Source organism: Fusarium oxysporum, chromosome 8 (assembly GCF_000149955.1).
Source record: "Fusarium oxysporum f. sp. lycopersici 4287 chromosome 8, whole genome shotgun sequence".
Lineage (NCBI taxonomy): Eukaryota > Fungi > Ascomycota > Sordariomycetes > Hypocreales > Nectriaceae > Fusarium > Fusarium oxysporum.
In genome coordinates this window covers 30,527-54,404 of record NC_030993.1, presented here as the reverse complement: position 1 = coordinate 54,404, position 23,878 = coordinate 30,527, and the positions used below count along the sequence as shown (strand labels likewise).

The following is a 23,878-nucleotide window of genomic DNA, read 5'->3' as shown; positions in this document are numbered from 1 at the left end:
GTCATAGATTCAACCTGATGTTGAAGACTTGTGTGGTCTTATCCTTGTAGCCCTAATCAACCCCAGGCCACCAAAAGCAACTGCAATGCCAGTGAATACCATGAGTGGGCCATACTTGGTTCCGTAGCCAAATCTTCCTCCCCAGCCTGTATCCCCAGAACTCAGCAGTGGGATGCTCACAAGGCCACCGCTCACAAACCCGATGCCTCGAGCTCCATTGAGAAGTCCATATGTAAGACTGGAGTCAATAGTCTCGTTATGAACTTCTGCTTCACCTTCGAGTTCCTTAGTAATGCCTCCCCACGTTGCACTATAACCACCAGCGAAGAATCCAAAGATGATAGCGAATACGAGAGTAAGAGCAGGGCTTCCGTCTACCGATAACCCCCAGAGTAAGAGCACAGAGGCCGATGATGCGAAAGCTGAGAGGCAAGTTATTGTAGTGGCCGAAAATTGATGATACTTATTGTCCGTAAGCCAGCCAAAGAAGAAGCACGAGAGGATGCCAGGAATATTGTGCAATGTTAGCAAGAGGGTAGAAATCGCTTGACTGGCGCCGTTGAACTCTCGTGCAAACGTCGGGAGGTATGTTTGTGGTAGACAGTATCCTGAGCTTTGAACCATAACTGCAACAAAGTAGGTGTAAATGCCACGGTGTTTCAGGAACGTCCATGGTATTCGAGGAGGTTTTCCGTCTCGTGCTACTGTCTTTGAAGGATGAGTCGGCACGAGAAAGATGGACAGGAGACCTGAACCAGCCAAGATGAACCCCCAAATCCTAATTGTCCACCGAAAGCCATATTGGTCGAGAAGATACCGCAGCAAAAAAGGACAGACCGAACCGACAATGTTTCTACACGAGAGAATAATACCATAGGCAATAGCCCGGTTGCCAGTGGCATACCACTCCCCAAGAGAACATGTTGCTGGACTATACACGAGAGTACAACCAAAAGCAGCCATGACGCCTTGTGTGACCATGAGATGCCATACATGGGTACTGAATGAGGAGAGAATGAACCCAAGGAATGCTATGGTAAGACCTCCGAGCTCTGCTTTGAGCCGGTGATGGGCCCAGTAGCGGGTGAATATGGCAAATAGGAACGGCATGGAGATATACATGACTCCGTTGGAGGTAGTGCCGACTGTGCCAGTGATGGAGAGATCGCCATCGAGAGTCCAGTTGCTTGTCCAGTATTCTTCAAAAATACCGTAACTCAGATTGAAGCCTAGAATGGTATTGTTAGTTAATGTATAATGTTAAGCCATAGTTTGCCTACCCCAGAGTGGGAGCTGCATGAGTGCTGAGCCCCAAAGCACGCCGAGCTTCTTTTTGTGATCATTATCGATCGCCAGGTTTGAATCGGTCTGGTTAGTTGAGTGAGAAGCCTGTTCGGCTGAATTCTCATCCCGCTGAAAACTGCTTTGCAGTATAGGCCCATCTTGAGACCGTCCGTGTTTCTCTGTTTCCGCCATGAGGAGCGGCCGATCTGTTGCGATATCTTTGACAGGGTCAAGCTAGAGCCTGCTTTGCAAAGTAAAAGGAAAATAAAGCAGCAGTGTTTTGCTTTCGTAAGTGGGGAGAAACGCAGACTCGGCTTCTAAGTGCCACCGCAGTGAACACTGAGCGCTTCTAGCCGGCTTCGGGGTGATAAGCAGCTCCGAATTGATCAGCGTAAACGCCCAATCATTTGGTGTCCACATATTATTATCATAGCACACCCTCCAAATACGGTGCAGACTTTGTCTCTTCTTGCAGTCACACACACCTGTACTGACATGTTGCAATGCTGTGGAGTAAATGGCGGTGTACATGCGAGGAACTTTACATGGCCGTCAACGGTGCACGTCCAATGATCGGGTCTCGTACCCTCAGCGATTGACAGTACCAAGGCTCCTCCGATATCGCCAAACAAGTTCCAATTCTGAACAGAATATGGTAGCTTACGGGACGGAATGATGGCGTGATTCATGGCTGATACAACGCTTTACAAGTTTGCGAATTGGGGCACAGGAGACAGTCAGTAGATTGAGGTGGAGCGTTGGCATCGATCATTCAGGTAATGCCTGAATGAAATTGCTAAACCTGAATTGATGCCATTGTCTATCAGTATTAATAGCCAAACATCTCTCTACTATAATGCTACGCGACCAGGTTGATCCCAGCTACTCTAAACCATGGTAGGCATTCAAGATATCCTGTACCAATTTCTCAGCATTACCATATGTAGGACCCATTGTATGTCCAGGTGGTGTCAGTGGCATTGTAGAAGAATCAATAACACGCAAATTCTTGATGCCAAAAACGCGGCCTTTAGAGTCGACCACTGCTGATGGATCACCAGCTTTGCCCATGCTACCTGTAATGTATTAGCATGAGCTCATATTCGTAGCATAAAGACGTGAACTTACAAGAAGCGGTGCCATGATGCGTCGGGTCGAGGTTGTCGTATGTGAGATCCAGCAAATGCTCGTCACTGGTGATACTGGCGCCAGGGTATATCTCCTTACCGATTTTAGAAGGAATATGCTCCCAAAGCTGACGGGCTCTTCGGAGGGCATAAAGAGCTACCTCTTTGTCTGTATCTGCTCGTAGCCAGTTCGGATCAATGATAGGAGGGTCAAGGTTGCTCGCAGATGAGATGGTCATATTGCCACGACTCACAGTCCCAACCATTCTGATGGTCATGGCGGCATAGTTCTTACCAGTTGCTCCAGCTGGAGGATCAACCATCTGCATAATGAATTCTACCTCAGGCCAGTCCTCAGGGTACTGAGCGAGATCCTCTTGGGCCTTCTTGCTGAGATTTGCCAGAGGAATCTTCTCGAATGCCCCGACATCAACGCCACCGTTGGTAAGAGGTCCCTTCTTGTGTTGATTGAACTCAGTGATGGCTTCTTTCATCTTGGAGGGCTGTTTCCAACCGCCCGTTGAAATGCCTTCAATCTCCCAGATAGGCCCATGAACAGCAGCTGAATCATGTGTGCCTTGGCCGACTCCCGGTAGATTTGATAGGACTGGGATGTCAAACCTTTTGAGCGTCTCTTCAGGTCCAACACCAGAAACCATCAGTAGCTGAGGGCTGCTCCAGAGTCCTGCAGCAACAATGACTTCCCTCCGGGCCGTAAGGTTGAAGGATTGCTGGCCATAATTATCAACGGTGACACCAACGGCTTTTTTGCCAGAGAAGAGAATCTTGCGAGCCATGGTGTTGATGTATGTTGTCAAACCAGGCCGACCCAGGCTTTGCTGCAAAAACGAACTCTCAGAAGAATCACGGAGACCGGTCTCAGGGTTGATGGAGAACTGCCACCAGCCCCAACCTTGCAAGGCACCAGCGGTGAAGCTCGGGATCTCTTTGAATCCCAGTGCTTCAAAAGCTTTGATGGCGTCCCACGAGACTGGGAAAACGTATCCTGGAAAGGTGAGGTGTAGAGGACCCCCTTTCTCTGAGAAAGCGGCAGTGTCATAAAGGGCCGTGGCGTTCTGAGGGCGATGCTGACTGTTATCTGAGAACTTCATAGTTCTTGTGTTGAACTTGAGCATATTCTCCCACGTGTAGGCATCATCGCCGACTTTCTCGGCCCAGTGCTTGTATGCTCCTTTGGTAGGGCGGTTGAACATCATGAGGTTTCTGGCACTACTGCCGCCAAATGTTCTACCCTGTGCATAATGAATCTTCTTCCCGTTCTATTCAACATCAGTACAAGAGAACCGTATTGAGATCGTGGAGGTACTTACGTTCTGAGGCTGAGTGAAGTAACCCCAATCAATAAGTGGTTGCCAGCTAGACGCGCCGCCTGACCCTTTCCAGTCATTGATCCCTAAATCAAATCAGCTTGTTATAAACCCAGGTTGTGAACATTGAGACTTACTAAATGGTAACTGGCTGACGTTACCGTTACTCAGTTCATAGAACCCTCCCGCCTCAACCAAAGCAACCGTCGCGTTACTGTGCTCAGTTAGACGCGCTGCTGCGAGAGCACCTGCTGTCCCACCACCAACGATGACATAGTCATAGGTGGCATTGATACCCGGTATACCAAATCCGTTACCAGTGAGCTGCCCATCATCAAACTGAGGGGGCACGTCTTCAGCGAGTGCTGACACAAGAAGGGAACACAAAACAGGAAGAATATGCATGTCGGCGTATTTGGTCCTCCCTTCGTTACTACTATGTGAAACCCACATACACTCCTGCGAATTTATATACGAAAAGACGATTTAGGCTGGCGATTACTTCATGCATACTGAACTAGACAAGTGCAATACATCCATCTTGGCATAGTGACCCAAATCACCCGATATCGCTGCTCCTATGCCTCCGTCTGTTAGAATTTCCCCTTAAGCAAACAAGGACCAGGGCTACGTGTACTCAAGGTACAAGGACAATAGCAATGAAAGGATATTGGGCACCTGCAATCAGCCTGCTGACATGACCCTCTACCAATCATTACGAAGATCTTTTTAATCACAATTGTTCATTTGAAAGACTTTCGTAAGATAAGACGATACGACAAGGAAGTGTCAATGTCGCATTGTAGATTCCTGAGTCAGTGCATCCCGTGCCACCCGCCAACTTGCGGCTGACATTGCAACATTACACATGCGCCAGGTCGCAACACTAGAGATACTGCCTACCAGGAATAGTCCCATCAAGCGAGACGGATCATCCGCAATAGTTCCTGAGCATTAGTGCGACGCAAGTTACTTGGCACGAGCCCTGCAAGATGGACAAGACAGCTTGGCGATTCGGCCCGGGCCGGGTTTAGTCAAGACGGAGTCTCCGAGCGAGGCATCTCCACACAGTAAACATGTTTAGGTGAATAAATCCGCAAACTAACGCTCATGATCTGAGCTTGGTCTCCCCGCAATGTGCTTATCATATCATGTGCCGTCCTTGTGCATCCAACCTCGGATCCGCTTATGCAGGGATCTACGCACCAAAGTCCTCGATTCGGTGAATTTCGGGGCTCTGCAGACAATCCTCTCCCATCCTTGCAGTTACGAATCTCAGTCTTGAGACGGGGAGTTGCTTCGCGGTGTGGACACCATTAATTCGATCCTATAACTGCCGCTGCACAAGTTCCTGTATCTTGACTCGCGAGGGACGCCGTGTCCCTGTTGTTGTCTCAGGGGATTGACGACGTGGCCTACTCCCCACCTCCATAAAGCTTAACCTGTAAAGATCGGCGATGTCATGCTGCGTGATAATGCATCTTGTTCCTATTCTACATTAAATGCGGAAACAAGGCACGAGACCCGGATGATGCAATTGCTGACACGAAATCGTTACTTATTCTTATCTGTAATTACGTGGGGTTCATCGGCATCTTTACCGAGAGCCAAGAAACATACAGCCTGCCAGAATCTATCCCTTTTGCAGCCTACCTGGTTCATGATAGCCAGATACGGTGAGCAGTGAGGGTGTGTAGCATCACCACGGACCAAGATATCTTGGGGGAATCTGACAGATGCTGCATTGGGTCCCCCTACCCATCTGAGCACGGTGAACGCGGTGACAGACAATAGAGGACAGACGAACTAGGAAATAACTCACAGGATACAAGACTCGAGTAGAAAGTGAAAGCCAGTATTAAAAATAAGCGTAGCTGATGAGAATATGTCCCACTGACTGTGGACAAGGGTTGTTGCTGTTTCAGAGGCCATGGCCAAGATAGTGAACAAGTATAATAATGGGTGAAAACGGCCGGCTCTTGGCTAGATTTAGAACAGAAAATCATTATTCTTGATGATACTCATCTTCATTGTCCACGATCCTCTACTCACTTAATTAAAGATATTGTCAGTTCCAAAGTCGTACAAAGACTACCAAGTCAGCAAGATGGGTTCCCTTCATACTGAACCTTCACCCTCGCCTGCCTTCTCTTCCGTGCGCTCAGCACTGGCCCAGAACAACAACAGAATCATTCTCTGTGAATCTCATGATGGTACCTCAACAGAGATCATCAGAGCAACAGTTGCCAAGAACGGCCAGAAGTTCGATGGCATCTGGTACAGCGGTCTCTGTCAGACTACCTATCTAGGTATTCCAGACAGCGAGACACTTTCCCCGCTCCAGCGAGCATCGCTCCTCGCACTTGACGGGGAGCTCAAGCGCAAAACAAGCAACCGCTCTCTCTGTGCCGCTTTCGACGCTGACAGTGGTGGTGATATCGCAGATATCCCTGCCTTGGTCGCACTCATGAACCTTGTCGGTGTCGGCATGGTAGTCATTGAGGACAAGGCCGTTTCAGCCCCAGGCCAAAAGGTCAACTCGCTTGCTGCGTCATCTGCTTCGCAGGCCTTGGCTGATCCCCACGAATTCGCGGAAGTAATCCGCGCTTTCAGGGCTGTCAATGGAAAGGCAAAGGGAGGTCCTATGATCACTGCTCGCATTGAATCCTTCTGCTGCCGTGTCTCGAAGGCAGATGCGGAAGAGGAAAGCAAGTCATACGAGGATGCACACCAAGATGCCTTGAAGCGTGCCAAGATCTACCATGAGGCGGGTATCGACGCTATCATGATCCACTCCAAGAGTAAATCTCCACATGAGGTTACTCGGTTCTTGCGCGAGTACCGCGAGTTCGACTCCCAGACACCTCTTGTTGTCGTTCCGACTACTTACTCAGAGATACCAAAGGATGCCCTGTACGAAGCTGGAGCTAACGTTATCATCTACGCCAACCATTTGATGCGCGCTAAGATTAGTGCTGTTGGTTCCATCTCTGACAAGATCCTAGCCAAGAACTTGGACTTGTTTTACAACGACGCTGAGATCCGTGCGATGATCCAGGCTCGTAACTATGGCTGCCTTCTCAGAAAGCTGCGAAACCGCAGTGTTTGGGGTGAGGAGAGCAATGAGGCGAGGATGTACAGGATTGTTGCGGAGGCGACCGCCTCGGAGAACATTCAGGCAACAGTCATTGACTTATTGGAGGGGAAGCTCGCGGGATGCGAGGCAGACACGCGTATTGTGAGCGTTAAGGAACTTCTCAAGATCAATGCGAAGCAGGTGGTTCCGGTGGGAGAACTTGTCACCCAGGTAGATGTTTACTAGATTAGGTTAAGCTTATTTCGTTCTGCCTAATCTGTCTCATATTTCTGCAAACCTCTTGGTCACGTCTTAATGCAAGTTATTCAACAACCCTGTCCTGCAATATCATCCTAACAGCCAGGTGCTTTTGGTATGCGAGAAAAACATTGCTACTACTCGCATATCATTACTGTTATCAAGGGAGTCACATATTGCATGCAGTCTGTCTTGTTGAAGACTTGCTCATCATTATTTGGGGCCGGCATGTTCTAGACTGGATTGGGCAGCTGGAATTTTGATATCTTGCGTTGCGCCATCTCGCGTTTCATGCGCTTGGATAGTGGGAGGGTGTTTACTACCACAGCCAAGCCATTATTGGGTTGTATTGCATATGGTCAAGCTTACTTCAGATTTCAACATTAACCGCACGGATCATCGGCAATGGGAGGTGTGAGGGTCCTACTGGGCTGGCTATGTCACGTCTGTGACTATCGATATGTAACGACAAAGTTGGAACACAAAGTAAATGGTCCAGTTGACGTGGCCTTATGTAGTGAGACCCCAGGAGGCTCCGAGTAACAACGAACCTTCTAATTGAGGTACTCCGATGCCAAGACAGACATTGAAAGCAGTCCAAATTATAAAGACATCTTGGTATCTTTGAAGCGACGTACAGACCGACTAACCTAAAGAAATACAAACAACTTCAACTATTCAAATCACTTTCACACTTTGAACTTGACACTTCCAAGATGGCTCCTGGTCTTATCGAAACAGTCAGCGACTTTTCTCATCTCCCCAAGACTGAGTACCGCACCAAGCTAGAGGTGAAGCCCAAATCAGCACTCTTCCCAGATGGATACAAAACCACTGGGCAACAGCCACCTCTCTATGAGGAAATACACCCATACTCAGATTTTCCCAAGAAGATCACTGGCATAACCGCCTGGACTAAAGATGATCTTTCAGGCTCTCCTGAGAAGGAAGCTATCTGGAAGCATCCTTTCACTGAGGAAGAGCTTGAAGACCTGAGCACCGCTGCTGAGAATTACATCAACAGCGGTCGGGACTTGAACGAGATGTGCAAGGTACGAGTTAATAATTGCATGTGTACAAGGACTGACAAGCCTCTTTAGGAGCTCTTCCCTCTTCCTCGCATGGAGAAGTATCTTGAAGAGGTCCGAGATGATATGATCAATGGTTACGGATTCATCTTGTTTCAAGGCATGCCCGTCAAAGAATGGGGCATGCGTAAGTCGTCCACGGCATACATGGGCTTAGGAGCGCACTTCGGGCACATCGTGAGTCAGAACGGTAGGGGCCATGTGCTGGGGCACATCAAGGACCTTGGTGAGAATCCTGCGGACTTTCACAAGGTCCGACTGTATCGAACCACGGCAAGGTATGTAACTAGAGACCCTGCCCGGCAGTTGGACTTACTCGTATTCCAGACAAACTTTCCATGCGGACCCGGCAGATATTGTCGGACTGCTATGCCTCAATACTCCGCTGAAAGGAGGCGAGAACAACATCGTTTCAGGCCATCGGGTCTGGAACGTTATGCAAGAGGAGCGCCCTGATATCGCGGAACTCCTCACCCAGCCCATTTGGTACTTTGACCGAAAGGGAGAAGTCAGTGATGGACAAGAGGATTACATTCGATGTGCCATTTACTACATTGAGAAGGGAAATGGCAGAGTGTACTCCAAGTAAGCCAACTCCCTCCCTCGCTGCAGTCTTGAAGCCATGATGCTTACATTCTCAATTGTAGATTTGATCCAAACTACGTTAGGTCTCTCAAGCGGTTCTCTGACAAAGGCATCATCCCCCCTCTCTCCGATGCACAGGCAGAGGCGATTGAGTTCTTTGATCAAACTTGCTACAAAGAATCCATCGGCAATGTCCTTGAGGTTGGAGATGTTCATTTCATGACTAACAACCATCTCTACCATTCTCGCCAGGCCTACACTGACCACGAGCCGCCTGCTCCCCGGCGCCATCTCCTGCGACTGTGGGTCTCTACGCCTGAGAGTGAAGGTGGCTGGAAACTGCCTTATCATGATTCTGATTGGAAGAGGAGGGGCGGGGTGCAGGTTGATGATCGACCTCACAAGGTTTTGCTCCATGCAGACTGAAGATAGCGCTTTCCAAGGCTTTATTCGTGGGATCGTTACCCTTGAATGATAATTGCTCAGGGCTATGGCAAGATGTGGATATGCATCGGTAGAATGAAGAATGATATGATCTTTGGGTTATTGACCTGTATCGTTCTGATTCGTAGTCATTTACGCCATGCCATTGTGAACCTTGATAAAAACCTTCTCAAAACCGAATGTGTAACTGTGGGGTCAGCCAGGGTCTAGTGAAGATCTTGGTCAACCTTGGCAAAGCTTGTTCTCAGGTATGCTTATATGCATGAAGCCTCACAGCCCGGATAAAGCGGTATCTCAAAACCTCGCAAGCACGCGATCAATTTCCCAATACCGCCTAAGATTACACGGACTTACAGCTCCCGGTGTGGTGACACAGCAGTTGCAAGGGTCAAGGCGTGCTAAAGCGGAGATAAGAACTCTGAGGAGACGGTGGGTATGGGGAAAGTCTAACTAATGGAGATCCTTAGTGGCACGCCCTCCGCGGTGAAGGATTGGCTGTGCTCCGTGTTTGCATGCTGCAATGCTACTGATGCGGGTCTGAGGTGCCGTAATAGCCGTTGCTGTGAGGAAACAAAGCTGTACTTCTCTGATACGTCATTTGGCTTGTTTTCTCCCAAGCTGTGAATCCTGAGGTCTCATTCAGAGGCTGTTTTTGCTCTCGCTGTCAGATCTTTGCCTAATCTATTGTTCTGGGGCTATTTGCAGGGCGCAAGATTGGAGGCTGGCAGATGAGGGGTCTTCTGTATGCCCCGCCAAACAGCACCCGCTATTCAGAACCGTCATTGCGACTCTCTCTTGTCTTCCCAAGCAGACACTCTATGCCATTGTTCAGGCCTCACTTTGCCTTCAAATCACATCTCAATTAGTATTACCATCGATTAGGAACACTTTACCAACTTCCAGGCATCATGGCGAGGTAGGACAATCCTTTTCCCTGCATCCACTTTACTCATTGTCTGACATGATTCCTTTTTGGCAGACCCGAGTACCAGCCCGTTTCTCGAAACCATGTCGACCAAATTCTTCTCGTCGAGCCGGGCGCTTCAGCCGGTGACGATGCGTCCGACTCCGACCTTGAAAACGACATTGCAATCAGCGAAAGCGAATTGAAGCACGACCATATTCCCAGACGAACCCTCATTCGTGTCCTGGCAGCTAATGGGGTTATCCAAATACCAATCTGGGGTATGTCCCCCTCTAGCCTTGTGCCAAACATCTACTCACCAAATTCCCAGGCTTTGCAATTAGTTACGGCGTATTGGAAGAATATTATTTCAATAACTGGACACTCCAGGGAAACAAAGATATTACAGGTGCCATTGGAACGACCGCCAATGGCATCATGTACCTCTCCATGCCCTTCCTTTTCGCGCTGTTCACAAGACGATGGGCGTACCGGCGTCAAGAGGCTGCTTTCTGCGGTGCCCTCATAGCTTCCATCAGCTTCTTCCTGTCAACATTCAGCACAAATGTTTGGCATCTGCTTGTTACGCAGGGAATCACCTCGGCGTTTGGTTGCGCCCTTATCTACAGCCCCATCACCCTCTCCTTGGGTGAATGGTACACCACCAGCAACCGATCCGTAGCATACGGACTGGTCTTGTCATGCAAGAATATCGTTGGCACCCTTGGCCCGTTCTTGTTCAAAGCTTCACTGGATACGTGGGGCTTCCGGACAACTATGACTGCCTGGGCGGTGTTTGTTGGCGCAGCGAGCATCCTCAGCATTAGCCTTGTTCCCATTCCACCGTCGAGAATTGCCATGCACAAGACGCCGGAAAGAAACATCCCCTGGGACTTTCTCAAGCACCCCGCCATATACTTCTATAGCATTGCTGTCTTCTTCCAGGGCACCGGTTATGGCCTGCCCCAGACCTACCTGGGCACATATGCCCAAGACTTTAGTCTTTTATCGGAGACAATGGCAACCGTTGTCTTGGCTCTGCAGAACGCCGTTGGTATCCTTGCATCTGCCTTTTTCGGGTGGCTTAGTGATAACAAGCAAATTGTCCTGTCGGCGCAAACAGTATCAGCAATTCCGTGCATCACAAGTGGATTGGCTGTGTTCCTCTTCTGGGGAAATACTACGCAGGGAGGGGTCTTTCTCCTTGTTCTCTTCTCAATCACGTTTGGCTTCTTCTCAAGTGGCTACAGTGCTACTTGGGGAGGAATCCTCAAGCAGATGGAGAATGACTCCGCGGAGAGGGGAGATTCCATTGATGCTGGGCTGATATACGGTCTAATCAACGGTGTAAGAGGCATCGGGTATCTTGTTGGAGGTGCAGCGAGTGTTTGGCTGATCAACGCCGGCACAATTTCTGACTGCCAACACTTTGGGTATGGGAGCACCTATGGGCCTCTAATTCTCTTTACGGGGCTCGTATCTCTCGCTGGAGGCTGGGTTGTCATCTGGAGTTGGTGGCCTGACTCGTGGACCTGTGGACGACGTAGTTAGGACTTGGCGGTGTGCTCTGAATAGGCGTCGCACATGGAAGAATTTTAGACAAGCAAGAATGGATAGGTTGAAGTCTGTTCGCATTAAAATGGTCTTTTCTTTGCTCTGTTACGTACAAATGCGCCTCTTTATACTTGCAAGCTAAAGGTGAGAAAAGGCTTTGGGCCATAAGTCTTAGCGGCATACAAAATGACAATTACGGAGGACGAGAAGAAACGCTCTTAAACAGGTGTCGAGAAAGTCTTATACCGAAATTAGCTTTCTTCATTACAGCTTTAATACTTGAATGTGACCTGAAAGTCATATCTAAAGGCCCCATTCCGTGTAAAGTGTTCCAGCTCTGTTACATATGCCGTGCCGTTACTGTATTCAAGCTTGGGTGACAAACCTTTTTGCTTTCCTTCATCAGAATGGAACTCAACTCTCTTGGGCGCCTTGCGAAGTCCAGCAACAGTTATGTTTACAAGTGGAGGACTGACTTTGTAGTCACCAGTGGTTTCCGCCCTTAGAATTCCCTTCCTGAAGGTATACTATAGGGTACGATTAGCCAAGGTTTCAGGCTGAGATCAAGGGCCATTTCGCTTACTGCGACAGTCTTGGTGGCTTCTGGTTCGAGACTGACACCGTCATCAAAATACACACTTCCTTCAGCATACTCATTATCGTCTAGAGCCAAGAGAAGTGAGAACGGGTTCCTTCTTGTCGCTGCAGTTGTATTTCCTGGTTTTTGCAATGTGAATACCGTGCCGCCTCTGATGTGAAGATTAATATGTTCCAAAGGTGCATCAAGAGTGATGTTCTCTTGAGGTTTGGCATGGACTTCATTCAATGTGTACCAGTCATACCACCTTGTTCCTTCTCCAATCCCAGGAAAAACACCGCGAACTGTTTTGGAGTTTGGAGTGAGCACAGGTGTTACTAAAAGGGATGGACCCAGTAAAAACTGGGAGTAGGTGGCCTTGAGGCTCTCGTCATTTGGAAACTCCCATGCCAAAGCTCGCATGACAAGGTCGCCTTTGGTATTGGCGTAGTAGAACAGTGTGTAAATGTAGTTGAGGAGGCTGTATCTTATCGCTATAGCTCGACGTGAAGCTTCAGCAACAGATGACCAAACGAACGCCTCTTGAGATATGGTACCACCCATATTATGATTGCGATAAAAAGGCATGAAGGCACCCAGAGACATCCATCGGGCGCAAAGATCAAAGCTAGCATTGTGAGAGTAACCACAGATGTCAACTCCAAACATAGGTATTCCAGCCATCATGTGCGTCAGAGCATGTGAGATGGACAAGAACATGCTTCCCCATTTTGATGAGTTATCACCGCCCCATCTCGTAGCATATCTGCCAATGCCAGCAAAGTTGCCACGGGCGATGTTGAATGGGCGATGACCAGGGAACAACTCAAGCAGTCCGTGGTAGGTCGCATTAGAGATCTGGTTGCCAAACAGATTATGCATTTGGTACTCAGTGGTGTTCAACTCATCATTGTGAGTTGCATCTGGAGAAATGGTCATTCTTCTGATAGAGTGGCCAGGTTGTAAAATAAGGTAGCTGTTAGTATTTTGCTTCATGATTGTAAACGGGTTAACCTACTTATTAAGAACATAAGGTGGATAAGTGAGGTTTCTGACACCTGGTGTTGGCTCAGTGCGTCCTAGCGTGCTTGTAGCAGGGACTTGGAACACATGCGCGGCCTGGACTTCGGCTGACTGATTGGCCGCAAGCTCTTTTGCCATTTCGGCCTCGGAGCGGTTGGTCACACTGAAACCATCTGGGTACTCATAAAACATCCTGAGCTTTTCTCCAGGAATCAAGAAGGGAACGTGAACAGGGTTCATATCCAGACGACTATTGCCGCATGGCCCAACACAGTATGAAGCAGGTTCTGTCAGATCAGACAGCATCCCATCGTAAGGCACACTGTCGTACCATATCTTGAGCTCTTCAGCCCACCATTTGTGTGTCTCGGGCAGCATGAAATCTCCCCAGACAACGAACCCTGGCCAGTTGTTACCCGTGTAGAAGTCGCCTGACTCTGGATCTCTGATGAAGGCTTTGAGCTTGGCGCCGCGTTCATAAGGACCATAAGTATCCTTTGGATCATCAGGATTCGGCCGGTATATGTTGGCCCAGACAAGCGGAACGTAGTACTGCTCGTTCTCGTGAAGCCAGTCTACCCACTTTGACATGCGATCAGGTGGAAAGGTAACAAGGTTATTTGCGAAGCTGCGGAAACCATCAAACATGTCAAAGTCTGACCAAATAGCCTCAAGTGGGATATCAGCGGCTCTATAATTCTCTACCACAGCCTCAATTTTGTCGAGGGTGTCATATCCCAATCGACATTGATGAAAGCCCAGTGTCCAGAACATTTGCATTGCAGGCAAGCCAACGCAGCCAGCATGATACTGGCGCATGGTCTCAATAGCTGTAGACCCGCCTTGCTTGTTCTGGCCGCTGAGGAAGTAGATATCAACACTTCCACCGATGGTACGGTATGTCAAAGTCTTTGATCTCAGAAGCCATTCTTGGCCATGAGCATTGCGTGCATATACACCGTGAGAAGTGGTATTGCTGCCCTTATGGTATCGGCTCTGCTGGTAGAAGGGATGCACGCCATATATGTTTCCATCAATAGGGTTGCCGTGCTCAATGCCAGCGTCATTGGTCCAGAAGGTTTGTGTGAAGTTCTGCCCCAGATGGAAGTCATGGATGTTCTCAGCTATTGCAAATGTCAGCTTAGTTACATACATCTTGACGTTTGCCGTACCTAGTCCATAGACATTGTAGTCAGGCTCCATGTTGGTAACCAGTTCAATGAACTGGTCCTCAAAAACGATAACATGGCCATAAGTCGAAAACAGGACCTCCCTATTGCAGCTTCGGGTGATCTTGAACTGGAAGCTTGGAGAGTTGCTATATGAAATAGATCAGCCCCAGTGATTTCTATCAGAACAAATGAGCAGCTCACGTAAAGTCGAACCTGAGGTCACTATTCGAGATTGTCGTTTTCTCATCTCTCCCTGGCTCGAATACAAGTGACTCTGGTAGGATATACTGAGTTTTGTTCTGTTCAGACAAATACTTGGGGAATATCTTGACATTCAAACGCTCTTTAGTCTGATATTTAACCTCTAATACCAGGTCACGAATATCATTACCACTAGGTCTAATCAGAAGAGTGTTACACCGAGTGAAGTGAATACGTACAAAGCTTGACAGTTAGGTCCAGCAATAGTTAGATCTGCCTTTACACCTTTGAGATCCCTCTTGATATTTGTGGCCTTGTAGCCGGGGCACTTCTGTGGATTAGGTGCATGAGGGTCCCGGAATGTTGGCGTCAGGCTGGGAGCGACGGCAATCTCAGGAGAGGCCGTCTTGGACTGAACAACGGTCGATATCGACGACTCAGCTACAGGTGCATAAGTTAGTCTGCATGTTTCATCTACAAGCTCACCAATGGACGCGTACCTTGAGCTAGAACTATGAATAGTATTAAAGCAAGCAAATAGAGTAACATTATGATATTCGATGTATCAAACAACTGTCGAAACAGAGAATGAGACAGGAAGGCAGTATGACCGTAGGAATTCTCAGTACTGAGTGAGCCACCGTTGGATATGCCACTGTACGTGATCTGATGAGATAGATGAAATGCTTATCTCTCGGTCAATCCCAGTATGAAATGTGCCGGCGGGATGAAGCGCAGAGGCGTTGCTGGAATAGGTGAGCTACCCGAGACGTGAACTTCTGAGGATACGTGCCCTCCTCAATCGCCAGCCGGTCTTCCAGCACCATCCAGACAGCGGATCCTTTCGTAGGCTGGCGCGTATAGATCCCAGATGCCGATGCTATCATTGACATGAATCATGATGGTCTCCCCGTCATTCGTGTAGGAGGTGTAGGGTTAGGAAAATGCAACATGGAGAACCACCCGCGTCTCACGGATATCTCGGCACGGACATGTTTAGGGGCGGCAACTGAAAGAAGCATAAGATAGCGCCGGGTAGCAGCTGAGGCCAGGGTTTGCGAGCCGTACCCGTAGTCTTGCAGGAGAGTGCATAAGCCGTGTGAACATCGACAGTGTGAAAGGATTGAAAGGCTAACTTATGCAATTAGACCCCTGTTATTTCGCGGTTTGGGGTTGAAATACACCGAATCCACTAACCAATTCCACTCCGGCCCCTCTCACGGTTGAATTCGCCTCACAATGATAAGCGGGGAGCCGTTTTAGTGGTTTACAACCCCGGATAGGGGTACATACATGCATGGTAAGACAAGTAGGACAGGCACTTGGTCGCGTGCATGCTCCAATCAAGATGGATGTATCCTAAATCCTTCGAATGATGCCATTGTCTCTGTTACTGATGCACAACACCATGAAACCATTGATCTTCTCTTTGTTATTTCTCGGTGCAACACATCCTTTCCAATGCTTATCATGCTTGTAAGGAAGCTTATGTTGTATTTTCGTAATCTCTGACAGTGGCACCCCCATTCCCGGATGATGTGATGATCCTTGTACGCTAGTACAAACGCTTTGAAACTCGTGTTCAAAGTATCACGAAAAGGCTACAGTTCCCAGTTACAGTAACGAGCTGCACTTGGGTACTGTCTCAGCCAGTAACACTCATCAAATGCTTCAATCAGTCAGGCCACGTCATCTCGGCATGTATCACCGTAGCATCGCAGAGGAACTGATAACCTTTAATGTATGAAGGCGTGGGGTTCTATGTGTGAGAATAGTATCTCGAAAAGGCAAGTCGTCGTATGACCATGGTTGCATTGTGTTGGAGATGCGGAATATCCAAGATTGCGAGTTCATGTTGACTCCGTATGCCCGAATGTTGCCTGCGCTTCGTGGGGGAAAGAGACCACTGGGTATACCATCACAGCAGTCAATATCTCGATCACTTCCATCATCACCTCATCACCCTCAAACACTATATGGTAACAAATATCTGTTACAACATTCTCTAACGCACTACACCTGCTTACACTTTGCAATCACTATGGCTACCCTTGATCCTCATTTGTTCTACGAGGAGGCACTCGTCGACAATGGGATCACTCATGCCTTTGGTGTCCCTGACTCCTGTTTGAAGGGATTCCTAGCACATTTATATGCTACCAAAAAGTCTCCAGAACAGATTGTCACAGCTAGTGAAGGCGCTGCAGCTGCGCTGGCTGCAGGTTACTATCTGTCAACCCAGAGTCTCGCCGTTGCATACATGCAGAACTCAGGTCTTGCAAATGCGTTAAACCCTCTGCAATCTTTGGCTGCCAAAGAAGTGTTTGGTATCCCAATGCTTCTTATGGTCGGCTGGCGAGGACGACCAGGGGAGCATGACGAGCCTGAACACCTCTTGGCAGGCCCTCGTACGCTGGAGACTCTGGAGTCTCAAGGGTTTCCTTATGAGATCCTGCCAGACACTCTTGAAGACACCAAGAGTGCAGTTGCAAGGCTCATTAAAGCCGCCAGAGAGGGACAAACCCCTGTTGCTCTTGTCATTCCCAACCACAGATTCGCTGCATATCGACCTGAGCAGGAAGCGAGCAATGGTGTTTGGCACCCAGCTGTTACAAACTTGGCCAAACATACAGTTAGACCTGAAGATTGGCGTTCCTCGGAAGGACACCTCCCTCTGTCGCGGGAACACTCCATCAGAATCATTCTCAAGAGGCTCGATCCAGAAGATGTCACTGTATCTTCTGTTGGGGGCAATTCTCGTGAGATTTACATGGTTCGAAAGGAGAGCAACGAGGACCTGTCTCGTGCATTCTTATCCATTGGAGCCATGGGCCATACATACCCTCTCGCCTATGGCGTTCAGATCGGTCATCACAAAGGTCGCGTCGTCTGCGTTGAAGGTGACGGTTCATTCTTGATGCACGTAGGCAATGTGGCCGTCCTGGCTGCTTCAGCCTCGGACAAGTTGATCCATGTTGTGATTCACAACGGCATACACTGTTCAACTGGGAATCAGCCTGTCCCGATCAGCACCAACAACCTTCTTTCGCTATGTGGAAGCTTGCCTTACAAGCAGAAATTCTTTGTAGATAGTGCCGAGGGTCTTATCCAGGCTTTTGAGTGGGCTGAAAAGACGGCTCTGATTGTTGTTGTCGTCAATCAGGACGTCTCGAAGGATTTGCCTCGTCCCTCGGAGCACCCGTTTGAATTGCGAGATGCGTTCATCTCCCATTTTGCCAAATAGAATGGCATTTCGTTGGAATATTGAGTATTTAGTCTGAAATTGACTTGATGTAATCAACAACTCTTTGTGAACTCCGTTGATGCCTCCGTAAAGGTTTTGGAACTGATAGCTCTCTAGAGCTTAGTTCATTGTTTTAAGATTCTTTAGATACTTGTGTCCGAGTGCAATCTGTTCAACGCTGGATAACCTTTGTGACTTGTTCCCTTATCTACGAAATACATGATACAGATGACTCTATAACTAACCCCTTATACCCCGCACCGGTACAGCATTGTAAGCACTGATCGACAAGCAAACAGCACTAGTATGCAGTAATTTTGTTTGTATACAGGCTTCCGTAGTGGGGGGTTCTGCCCCGCGCCCTTTGTCTGTTGGCACAGTACAAGCTCAGCGGAATAGGGTTGAGACGGGACCCATCTGCTGGCCGACCCCCTCTCTTAAAAGGCCAGAGAGTCTCTCGACCTCGATGAAATTATTCACCTTGTAACCTTCAATTATACAATTGTTTGTGACATTTCCACTTTGCTTCATCGACGTTCTTACAATTGACTACCATCTATTTTCATCATGCCTCAAACGCAAAAGGCCCGTATACCAGTCATTTTCGGTGCCATGACGTTCGGGAGAGAAGGTAGGGTAGCGTTTCTACTAAGCGAGAAATCTTACTGATATCAGTAGGGGTTGAGCAAGCGCGTATTCATGACCTCAAGGAAGCCGGTGCCATGCTGGACCTTTTCCAAGAACATGGCGGTACAGTCGTTGACACAGCGCGTGTGTATGCTCAAGGTTCCTCCGAGGAATACCTCGGACAGCTTGATTGGCAAGCTCGAGGTCTTCGGGTTGACACCAAACTCTATCCCAACATCCACGATGGGACTGGTAAGATCACTCATTCTCCTGATGATCTTCGGAAGCATCTTGATGAGTCTCTCAAGGCACTCAAGACAGGCAATATAGATCTCTGGTATCTCCATGGACCAGACCGCGACACCCCATTCGAAGAGACTTTGAGAGCTTGTAATGAGTTGCACAAAGAAGGGAAGTTCAACAGGCTCGGGCTGAGTAACTACATGGCTTGGGAGGTTGCCTATATGAGCGAGCTGTGTATTCGTGAAGGATGGATTCGACCTACCGTTTATCAAGGAGTATACAACGCCATCCATCGAACAGTCGAAATGGAGTTGTTTCCTTGTCTCAGACACTACGGGATCACATTCTATGCCTTCAGTCCTCTAGCCGGAAGTCAGCTAACTGGGCGGTACAAGCGGGACACTCAGGATACAGACATTGAATCCATGTCCCGCTTCGATCCAAACACTTTTCAAGGTCGCAAGTACAGGAGGCGATTCTGGAACGACGTTATCTTTGATGCAGTTGAGCTTATTAGGGATGAAGCTGGAAAGCATGGGCTTACGGAGATGGATTGTGCTTTCCGCTGGATTGAACATCACTCGCAGCTAGATCCTGAGCGAGGCGATGCAGTGATTATTGGAGCAAGCAGTAAGAGTCAGCTGGATCAGAACCTCAATCTTCTGGAGAAAGGACCTTTGCCCAAGGAAATTGTGGATGTTCTGGACAAAGCGTGGTTGATCACCAAGGGCAGCGTGAACAATTATTGGCATTAGTTGGCTATCGAGTTGAAGAGTATTTTGCTACCGGTAGTCTTATCATCTATTATTCCCGCTCAACTCCACTGATATCGTAAAAGTTACCTGGTCAGCCTCTCATCAGCATTAACCTCAAGCATGAGGTAATTGATACGCCTCGCTGCATCAGGTTGTTTGCCTTCCTGGAAACTGTGTGATCTTGGAGTTAGGAGGCAATGACCTCCGATTTTCGGTTCCCATTTCAAGTGTGAAGGATTTGGAGATCTGATTGGTGGTTGGTCTATGTTTGCTTGCGAATGTGCGCAAAGAGATTACGGCGCATGCTTATCACTGTTGGTTGCATTCCATCTCGGATATATCGGCATCATTGAGCAAGGTACCTTGTAGTGACAAACCATGGCAAACAAGTTTTAGTTGTCTGCGGGATTAAGAAGAATCATATCATGCGATCTGCATGCCTATCCGACTGCTTTTGGAAAAGGGTCACGAGTGTTTGTGCCATTGCATTCTTTGCACCGCCTTTGGTACTGCTTTGACTTGGGTCACCTGATTGCTTAACCTTCCCCTCTCACAGAACTCACATACCTCACCAGTCATCTGTTCGGCGTTTGAGAGGATCAACAGGTCAGTTGCAATACACTTGCCCATTGTCAAAGCAGCTTCAATCATGACGGACTGGAAAAATGCTGAGTACACTCTCTACTCGTCCCCCTTTTCTCTCTATTCGATGATGGCACGTCACACAATCCAACTTGGCCCAACGACTCATGATGCAACGCCACCAAAAAGCATCACTCTGCACTTCATTAATCACAAGGCCCATGAGAATCTCAGTGAGGATTATCTAATCAACGTCAACCCAAGAGGACAAGTTCCAGCTATGAAGGGTAACCTCCTCAATGAAACACTTACCGAGAGTCGTGCCATCTCTCTTCATCTCGCAGAGAAGCACTACCCTGCCATGCTGGGGGGCAAGTATGAGAATGTTGTTAGGGATCTCTTTAAAAGACTGCATGCTGTATACGGGTTATCAATCAGCAATCCGAATCCGACTGCAGAAATGACCCAGCGGAATCCTTCGCCAGTTGAAAAGATACTCCAGAGGACTGATATCAGTCCGCAGTATCGTGCCGCTCTGGAAGTCAAACTTGCCTTGTCAGTTATGCCTCGTCAGCTAAAACAGCATTGTACTTACATAAAATTTAGTCACAACCAGCATAACGCAATCGCCTTTCAGCCTGGTGTTGTAGCTAAGCATCGTGCGGATCTCAAGGCTATTTTTGAAGAAGTCGTTGAGCACCGCAGACAGAGTGGCTCTTATGAGGACTATGATGAATGGACTTTTGGCTCTGATATTGGACCGACTATCCTCGATAGCCATCTGCTCCCGTTTGCCTTGCGCTGTATGGAGGTTGGTAATGACGATCTTGTGCCTCTGGAGTTGCAACGTTGGGCCAAGGTGAAAGAGAAGAGCCCATCATGGCAGAAGGTCATGCATGGAAAGCCAACTACGTATCATCCTTCAATGGGCCCTGTTGCAGAGATGTCTGAGATGATGACTCTTTGATGGCACTGCTATGGTGCTGCTGATCTATTTACAATGAATACTTCTACACGTGTTATCAAAACCTTATTTGTCTTAATATTTTCCTTTCAGCTCTAGACAGCGACGTAACCTATTAAGGCGAGGTAAACCCATGTCCATTACGCATGGCCGCAATGCAACAATCGAGGACCCAAGTTTTTAATCGTATTAATCTCAAAGTGCAGCGATACAGACACATTATTTATCTCACTTTCTGACTACCTATTGCGTGTTATCGTAGAAGAAAAGGTCAAGCGCAGAAGTGTCTATCATGAATAGATCATCTAACAAGGGGTCTTGAGTGGATCCTAGAAAACCCGTGCTTGGATAGAAGTCAGTAGCTGTGGGCTGAGAGTTTGAAACGAGATCAGCCAAGGCAGCATTCGGTGTTTGGCCTTCTTGATTACTCCACGCTGGTGAATCCTCGCTTAGCTGTTCATACGAGGATGGGCCGCCCGGCACGTTTAGATGAGGATCAATGGGCGGGCGACGATGTTGCCCAGATGGTGCAGCGTATTGCAGTCTCGTAGACGCCTTTTCAACTCTCTCATCCCTGACCTTGGAAGCCCTCTGCTCAAGAACCTGCATTAGCCCTTTCGCGTAAGTCCAATACTTTACTAGCTCGCGAAGGGTTGCAAGAAATGTGTCTAGAATGTGCCGAGACTTGGCAGCTAACAGTGGTTTGCTGGTGCTGATTTGGTTCAGAATGTAGATAGTTGCTGTAAACAGAACATGGTTACTGTATAGCCATAATGAAGAGATCATCCTTTTGCTGAGTAAGACTTCAAAGACAGATGCAATCGCTACTGTTGATTCCCTGCAAAGGATAGCATTATCTTGTGCCTCGGGAGATTGATCCCTTATGCTAGGCTTTGGTGCTGGGCGGTGGATCAGCAAAATGAAATTGTGATGGGTCAGGTGAAACAGAGACTGCCAAATATCAAGATTGGAGAGTTTCAGCTGCAGCCTAGGTGGAAGCTCAAGCATCAGATTCCCAAGAGATTCATCTGCTCTCTTGATAGCCCCAGCTCGTGCCTCCATGGAAGCTCGTGGTGACCAACCATCTCTTATAGTTTGTGATATGATCTTGCAAAGCTTGGTGTGATAGGTAATAAAGTCGAATTCTGCTCCCGGAATGCCTTCAAGGTCAGCAGGCTGTAGGTCTGCAACATCTGAATCCCACAGGTTTCTGACAAGGTTAGTAGGCATGTCTTGAAGAATTGGAACTCTGTGATAGACTCACATGGCTTGAGGCCGACCAGCCGAGGTCGCTGATATTGTGTCAAACTGGAAGAGAACCCACCAGAGCCGGACATACTTTCGTTTGTAGACTGGTAGATTCGTAGAGTGGCTAGCGTCGCGGTGGAGTCCCACGGCCATTGCCGTTCTGATAGCAATTCCAATCCAATGCCAAGCATTAGCATCAGAATACCACGTCAGCAGCAGCGGCACTTGAACGTAAACAAGTCTATCATGCCATGAATCACTCAACACCAGATACTTGGCTCTTCGGAAGAAAGCAGGAAGCAGAGGAAGCATACTCTCATCTTGAGATGCCAGTGTGTGAGCTCCCACGAGTAGGATGGCGTTGAGAAGCGTCAAGCACAGTGGGTTCATGCGATCCTGCTCCTGATATTGTGTCATGAATAGCTCCTCGTCCACAATTGGCCATCCGCGGTTGACGAGATCGAAATACGCTCTGATCAGTCTGGTTTCAAGCGCTTTGTTTGGTCGTATAAGGATCTCTTCTGGTATGTTGTGTGCCTCATACCAATTCTCCGACGAGTCTAACTGGCCATTGCTGAAGTGAAACACCTTATCGAGTCCTGTCTCAGAGGTGCTCTGTCGAACAAGGTAATGACAGTTTGAGAGCTCGGACCCAATGAAATGACAGCGAGTCCGATGGCCGAGCTCGACCTGACTAAGCTCGACCTCTGTTTCGTCATTGCGGTTCAAGAGGTGAGACCCGAGATCTTGCTCGCCGTCTTCTCTTGCTGTGGAGGCTGGCTCAGTAACTACAGGTGATGGGGCCGCTGGCGAGTCTGTGGATTGACGGGGACGCAGAGGAGCAAGAATAGCTGGTCGCTGCGAGGACTGTCTCGCGTCTTTCTTGTTGGGACACATACGACATCCTGATCGACCATGAGTGCTGCAGTTCGTACAGGGAACGCCTTTATCGACGATATCGCAGCGGATCTTGCGTTGGCGACAGTTGATGCAAGCACGCCCTTGAATCAATGGTCAGCAGTTGAGATAAATGAGGAGAGCGAGAGGAGGTGAACGCACTAGTAGGTCCATCCACGCGAGGCAATTGTGACCTCTTGGCAGCGATATTCTGCGACCGTGGGCGATGACAGGGCATCTGTACTACAGCTTTGACGTATTGTAGAGAAATCCCGTATTCCAATTAGAGCTTGGGGTTGTCTAGCTTTCGGTCACTGATTGACGTAGTATTGTGTAATGATGACAAAATTGAGATCAATAGTCATCCGTCTGTCTTAGTAGCTGTCATCAACAATCCAAAGACGTGTGGCGTTTTAGTGGCGCAATGCCGTGCTGTGGCTAGTTTCAGCTGTGACAGCTCAGCACTCCCAGCTTGATACTGGTTACAGCTATTCGGGGTCAGAAAAGAGGTTGGCAATTGGGTCTCCAGCAGTAAAACGACAGGTGCAGGTTCGCGATACTGCGATTTGGCGGTATTTGTCATCTTGAAATCGATTTCTGATTGTTTATCTTGAGTCTCGGCATGATCAGCCAATCAATCTCGACAGCGAGTCCGGACTTCGGGGAAATGAACCAATCACGGCGAGTTTGGGCCCAG

General features: G+C 48.4%; 11 protein-coding genes across 11 annotated transcripts; 6 read left to right on the top strand and 5 right to left on the bottom strand.

The window, feature by feature from the left end:
• Window positions 1–9: 9 nt before the first annotated feature.
• FOXG_18379 (uncharacterized protein) lies at window positions 10–1,476 on the bottom strand (the record flags this gene model as incomplete). Its single annotated transcript, XM_018398452.1, has 2 exons — window positions 10–1,229; window positions 1,281–1,476. The coding sequence occupies 2 exons, from the start codon at window positions 1,474–1,476 to the stop codon at window positions 10–12; spliced, it is 1,416 nt and encodes a 471-aa protein (XP_018236332.1).
• Window positions 1,477–2,166: 690 nt separating this feature from the next.
• FOXG_02667 (uncharacterized protein) lies at window positions 2,167–4,144 on the bottom strand (the record flags this gene model as incomplete). The annotated part of the gene is made up of 4 exons (XM_018380132.1): window positions 2,167–2,360; window positions 2,413–3,691; window positions 3,743–3,825; window positions 3,877–4,144. The coding sequence occupies 4 exons, from the start codon at window positions 4,142–4,144 to the stop codon at window positions 2,167–2,169; spliced, it is 1,824 nt and encodes a 607-aa protein (XP_018236331.1).
• A 1,702-nt stretch (window positions 4,145–5,846) lies between these two features.
• FOXG_02666 (uncharacterized protein) lies at window positions 5,847–7,061 on the top strand (the record flags this gene model as incomplete). Its single annotated transcript, XM_018380131.1, has 1 exon — window positions 5,847–7,061. One exon carries the CDS (start codon window positions 5,847–5,849, stop codon window positions 7,059–7,061), a length of 1,215 nt encoding a protein of 404 aa, XP_018236330.1.
• Window positions 7,062–7,612: 551 nt separating this feature from the next.
• Window positions 7,613–9,273, top strand: FOXG_02665 (uncharacterized protein). Its single transcript, XM_018380130.1, has 4 exons — window positions 7,613–8,125; window positions 8,174–8,439; window positions 8,489–8,746; window positions 8,809–9,273. Exons 1-4 carry the CDS (start codon window positions 7,790–7,792, stop codon window positions 9,170–9,172), a joined length of 1,224 nt encoding a protein of 407 aa, XP_018236329.1. The 5' UTR covers window positions 7,613–7,789; the 3' UTR covers window positions 9,173–9,273.
• Window positions 9,274–9,808: 535 nt separating this feature from the next.
• On the top strand, window positions 9,809–11,941 carry FOXG_02664 (uncharacterized protein). Its single transcript, XM_018380129.1, has 3 exons — window positions 9,809–10,106; window positions 10,170–10,375; window positions 10,426–11,941. The coding sequence occupies exons 1-3, from the start codon at window positions 10,099–10,101 to the stop codon at window positions 11,643–11,645; spliced, it is 1,434 nt and encodes a 477-aa protein (XP_018236328.1). The 5' UTR covers window positions 9,809–10,098; the 3' UTR covers window positions 11,646–11,941.
• FOXG_18378 (uncharacterized protein) lies at window positions 11,892–13,164 on the bottom strand (the record flags this gene model as incomplete). The annotated part of the gene is made up of 2 exons (XM_018398451.1): window positions 11,892–12,175; window positions 12,232–13,164. The coding sequence occupies 2 exons, from the start codon at window positions 13,162–13,164 to the stop codon at window positions 11,921–11,923; spliced, it is 1,188 nt and encodes a 395-aa protein (XP_018236327.1). The 3' UTR covers window positions 11,892–11,920.
• Window positions 13,165–13,239: 75 nt separating this feature from the next.
• Window positions 13,240–15,170, bottom strand: FOXG_02663 (uncharacterized protein; the record flags this gene model as incomplete). The annotated part of the gene is made up of 5 exons (XM_018380128.1): window positions 13,240–14,372; window positions 14,421–14,566; window positions 14,622–14,813; window positions 14,861–15,062; window positions 15,122–15,170. The coding sequence occupies 5 exons, from the start codon at window positions 15,168–15,170 to the stop codon at window positions 13,240–13,242; spliced, it is 1,722 nt and encodes a 573-aa protein (XP_018236326.1).
• Window positions 15,171–16,662: 1,492 nt separating this feature from the next.
• FOXG_02662 (phosphonopyruvate decarboxylase) lies at window positions 16,663–17,865 on the top strand (the record flags this gene model as incomplete). The annotated part of the gene is made up of 1 exon (XM_018380127.1): window positions 16,663–17,865. The coding sequence occupies one exon, from the start codon at window positions 16,663–16,665 to the stop codon at window positions 17,863–17,865; it is 1,203 nt and encodes a 400-aa protein (XP_018236325.1).
• A 488-nt stretch (window positions 17,866–18,353) lies between these two features.
• Window positions 18,354–19,554, top strand: FOXG_02661 (uncharacterized protein). The gene is made up of 2 exons (XM_018380126.1): window positions 18,354–18,496; window positions 18,544–19,554. Exons 1-2 carry the CDS (start codon window positions 18,433–18,435, stop codon window positions 19,488–19,490), a joined length of 1,011 nt encoding a protein of 336 aa, XP_018236324.1. The 5' UTR covers window positions 18,354–18,432; the 3' UTR covers window positions 19,491–19,554.
• A 296-nt stretch (window positions 19,555–19,850) lies between these two features.
• FOXG_02660 (uncharacterized protein) lies at window positions 19,851–21,206 on the top strand. The gene is made up of 2 exons (XM_018380125.1): window positions 19,851–20,627; window positions 20,679–21,206. Exons 1-2 carry the CDS (start codon window positions 20,140–20,142, stop codon window positions 21,037–21,039), a joined length of 849 nt encoding a protein of 282 aa, XP_018236323.1. The 5' UTR covers window positions 19,851–20,139; the 3' UTR covers window positions 21,040–21,206.
• On the bottom strand, window positions 21,092–23,515 carry FOXG_02659 (uncharacterized protein). The gene is made up of 3 exons (XM_018380124.1): window positions 23,344–23,515; window positions 22,301–23,285; window positions 21,092–22,246 (listed from the first exon to the last, which is right to left on the bottom strand). The coding sequence occupies exons 1-3, from the start codon at window positions 23,417–23,419 to the stop codon at window positions 21,280–21,282; spliced, it is 2,028 nt and encodes a 675-aa protein (XP_018236322.1). The 5' UTR covers window positions 23,420–23,515; the 3' UTR covers window positions 21,092–21,279.
• Window positions 23,516–23,878: the final 363 nt, after the last annotated feature.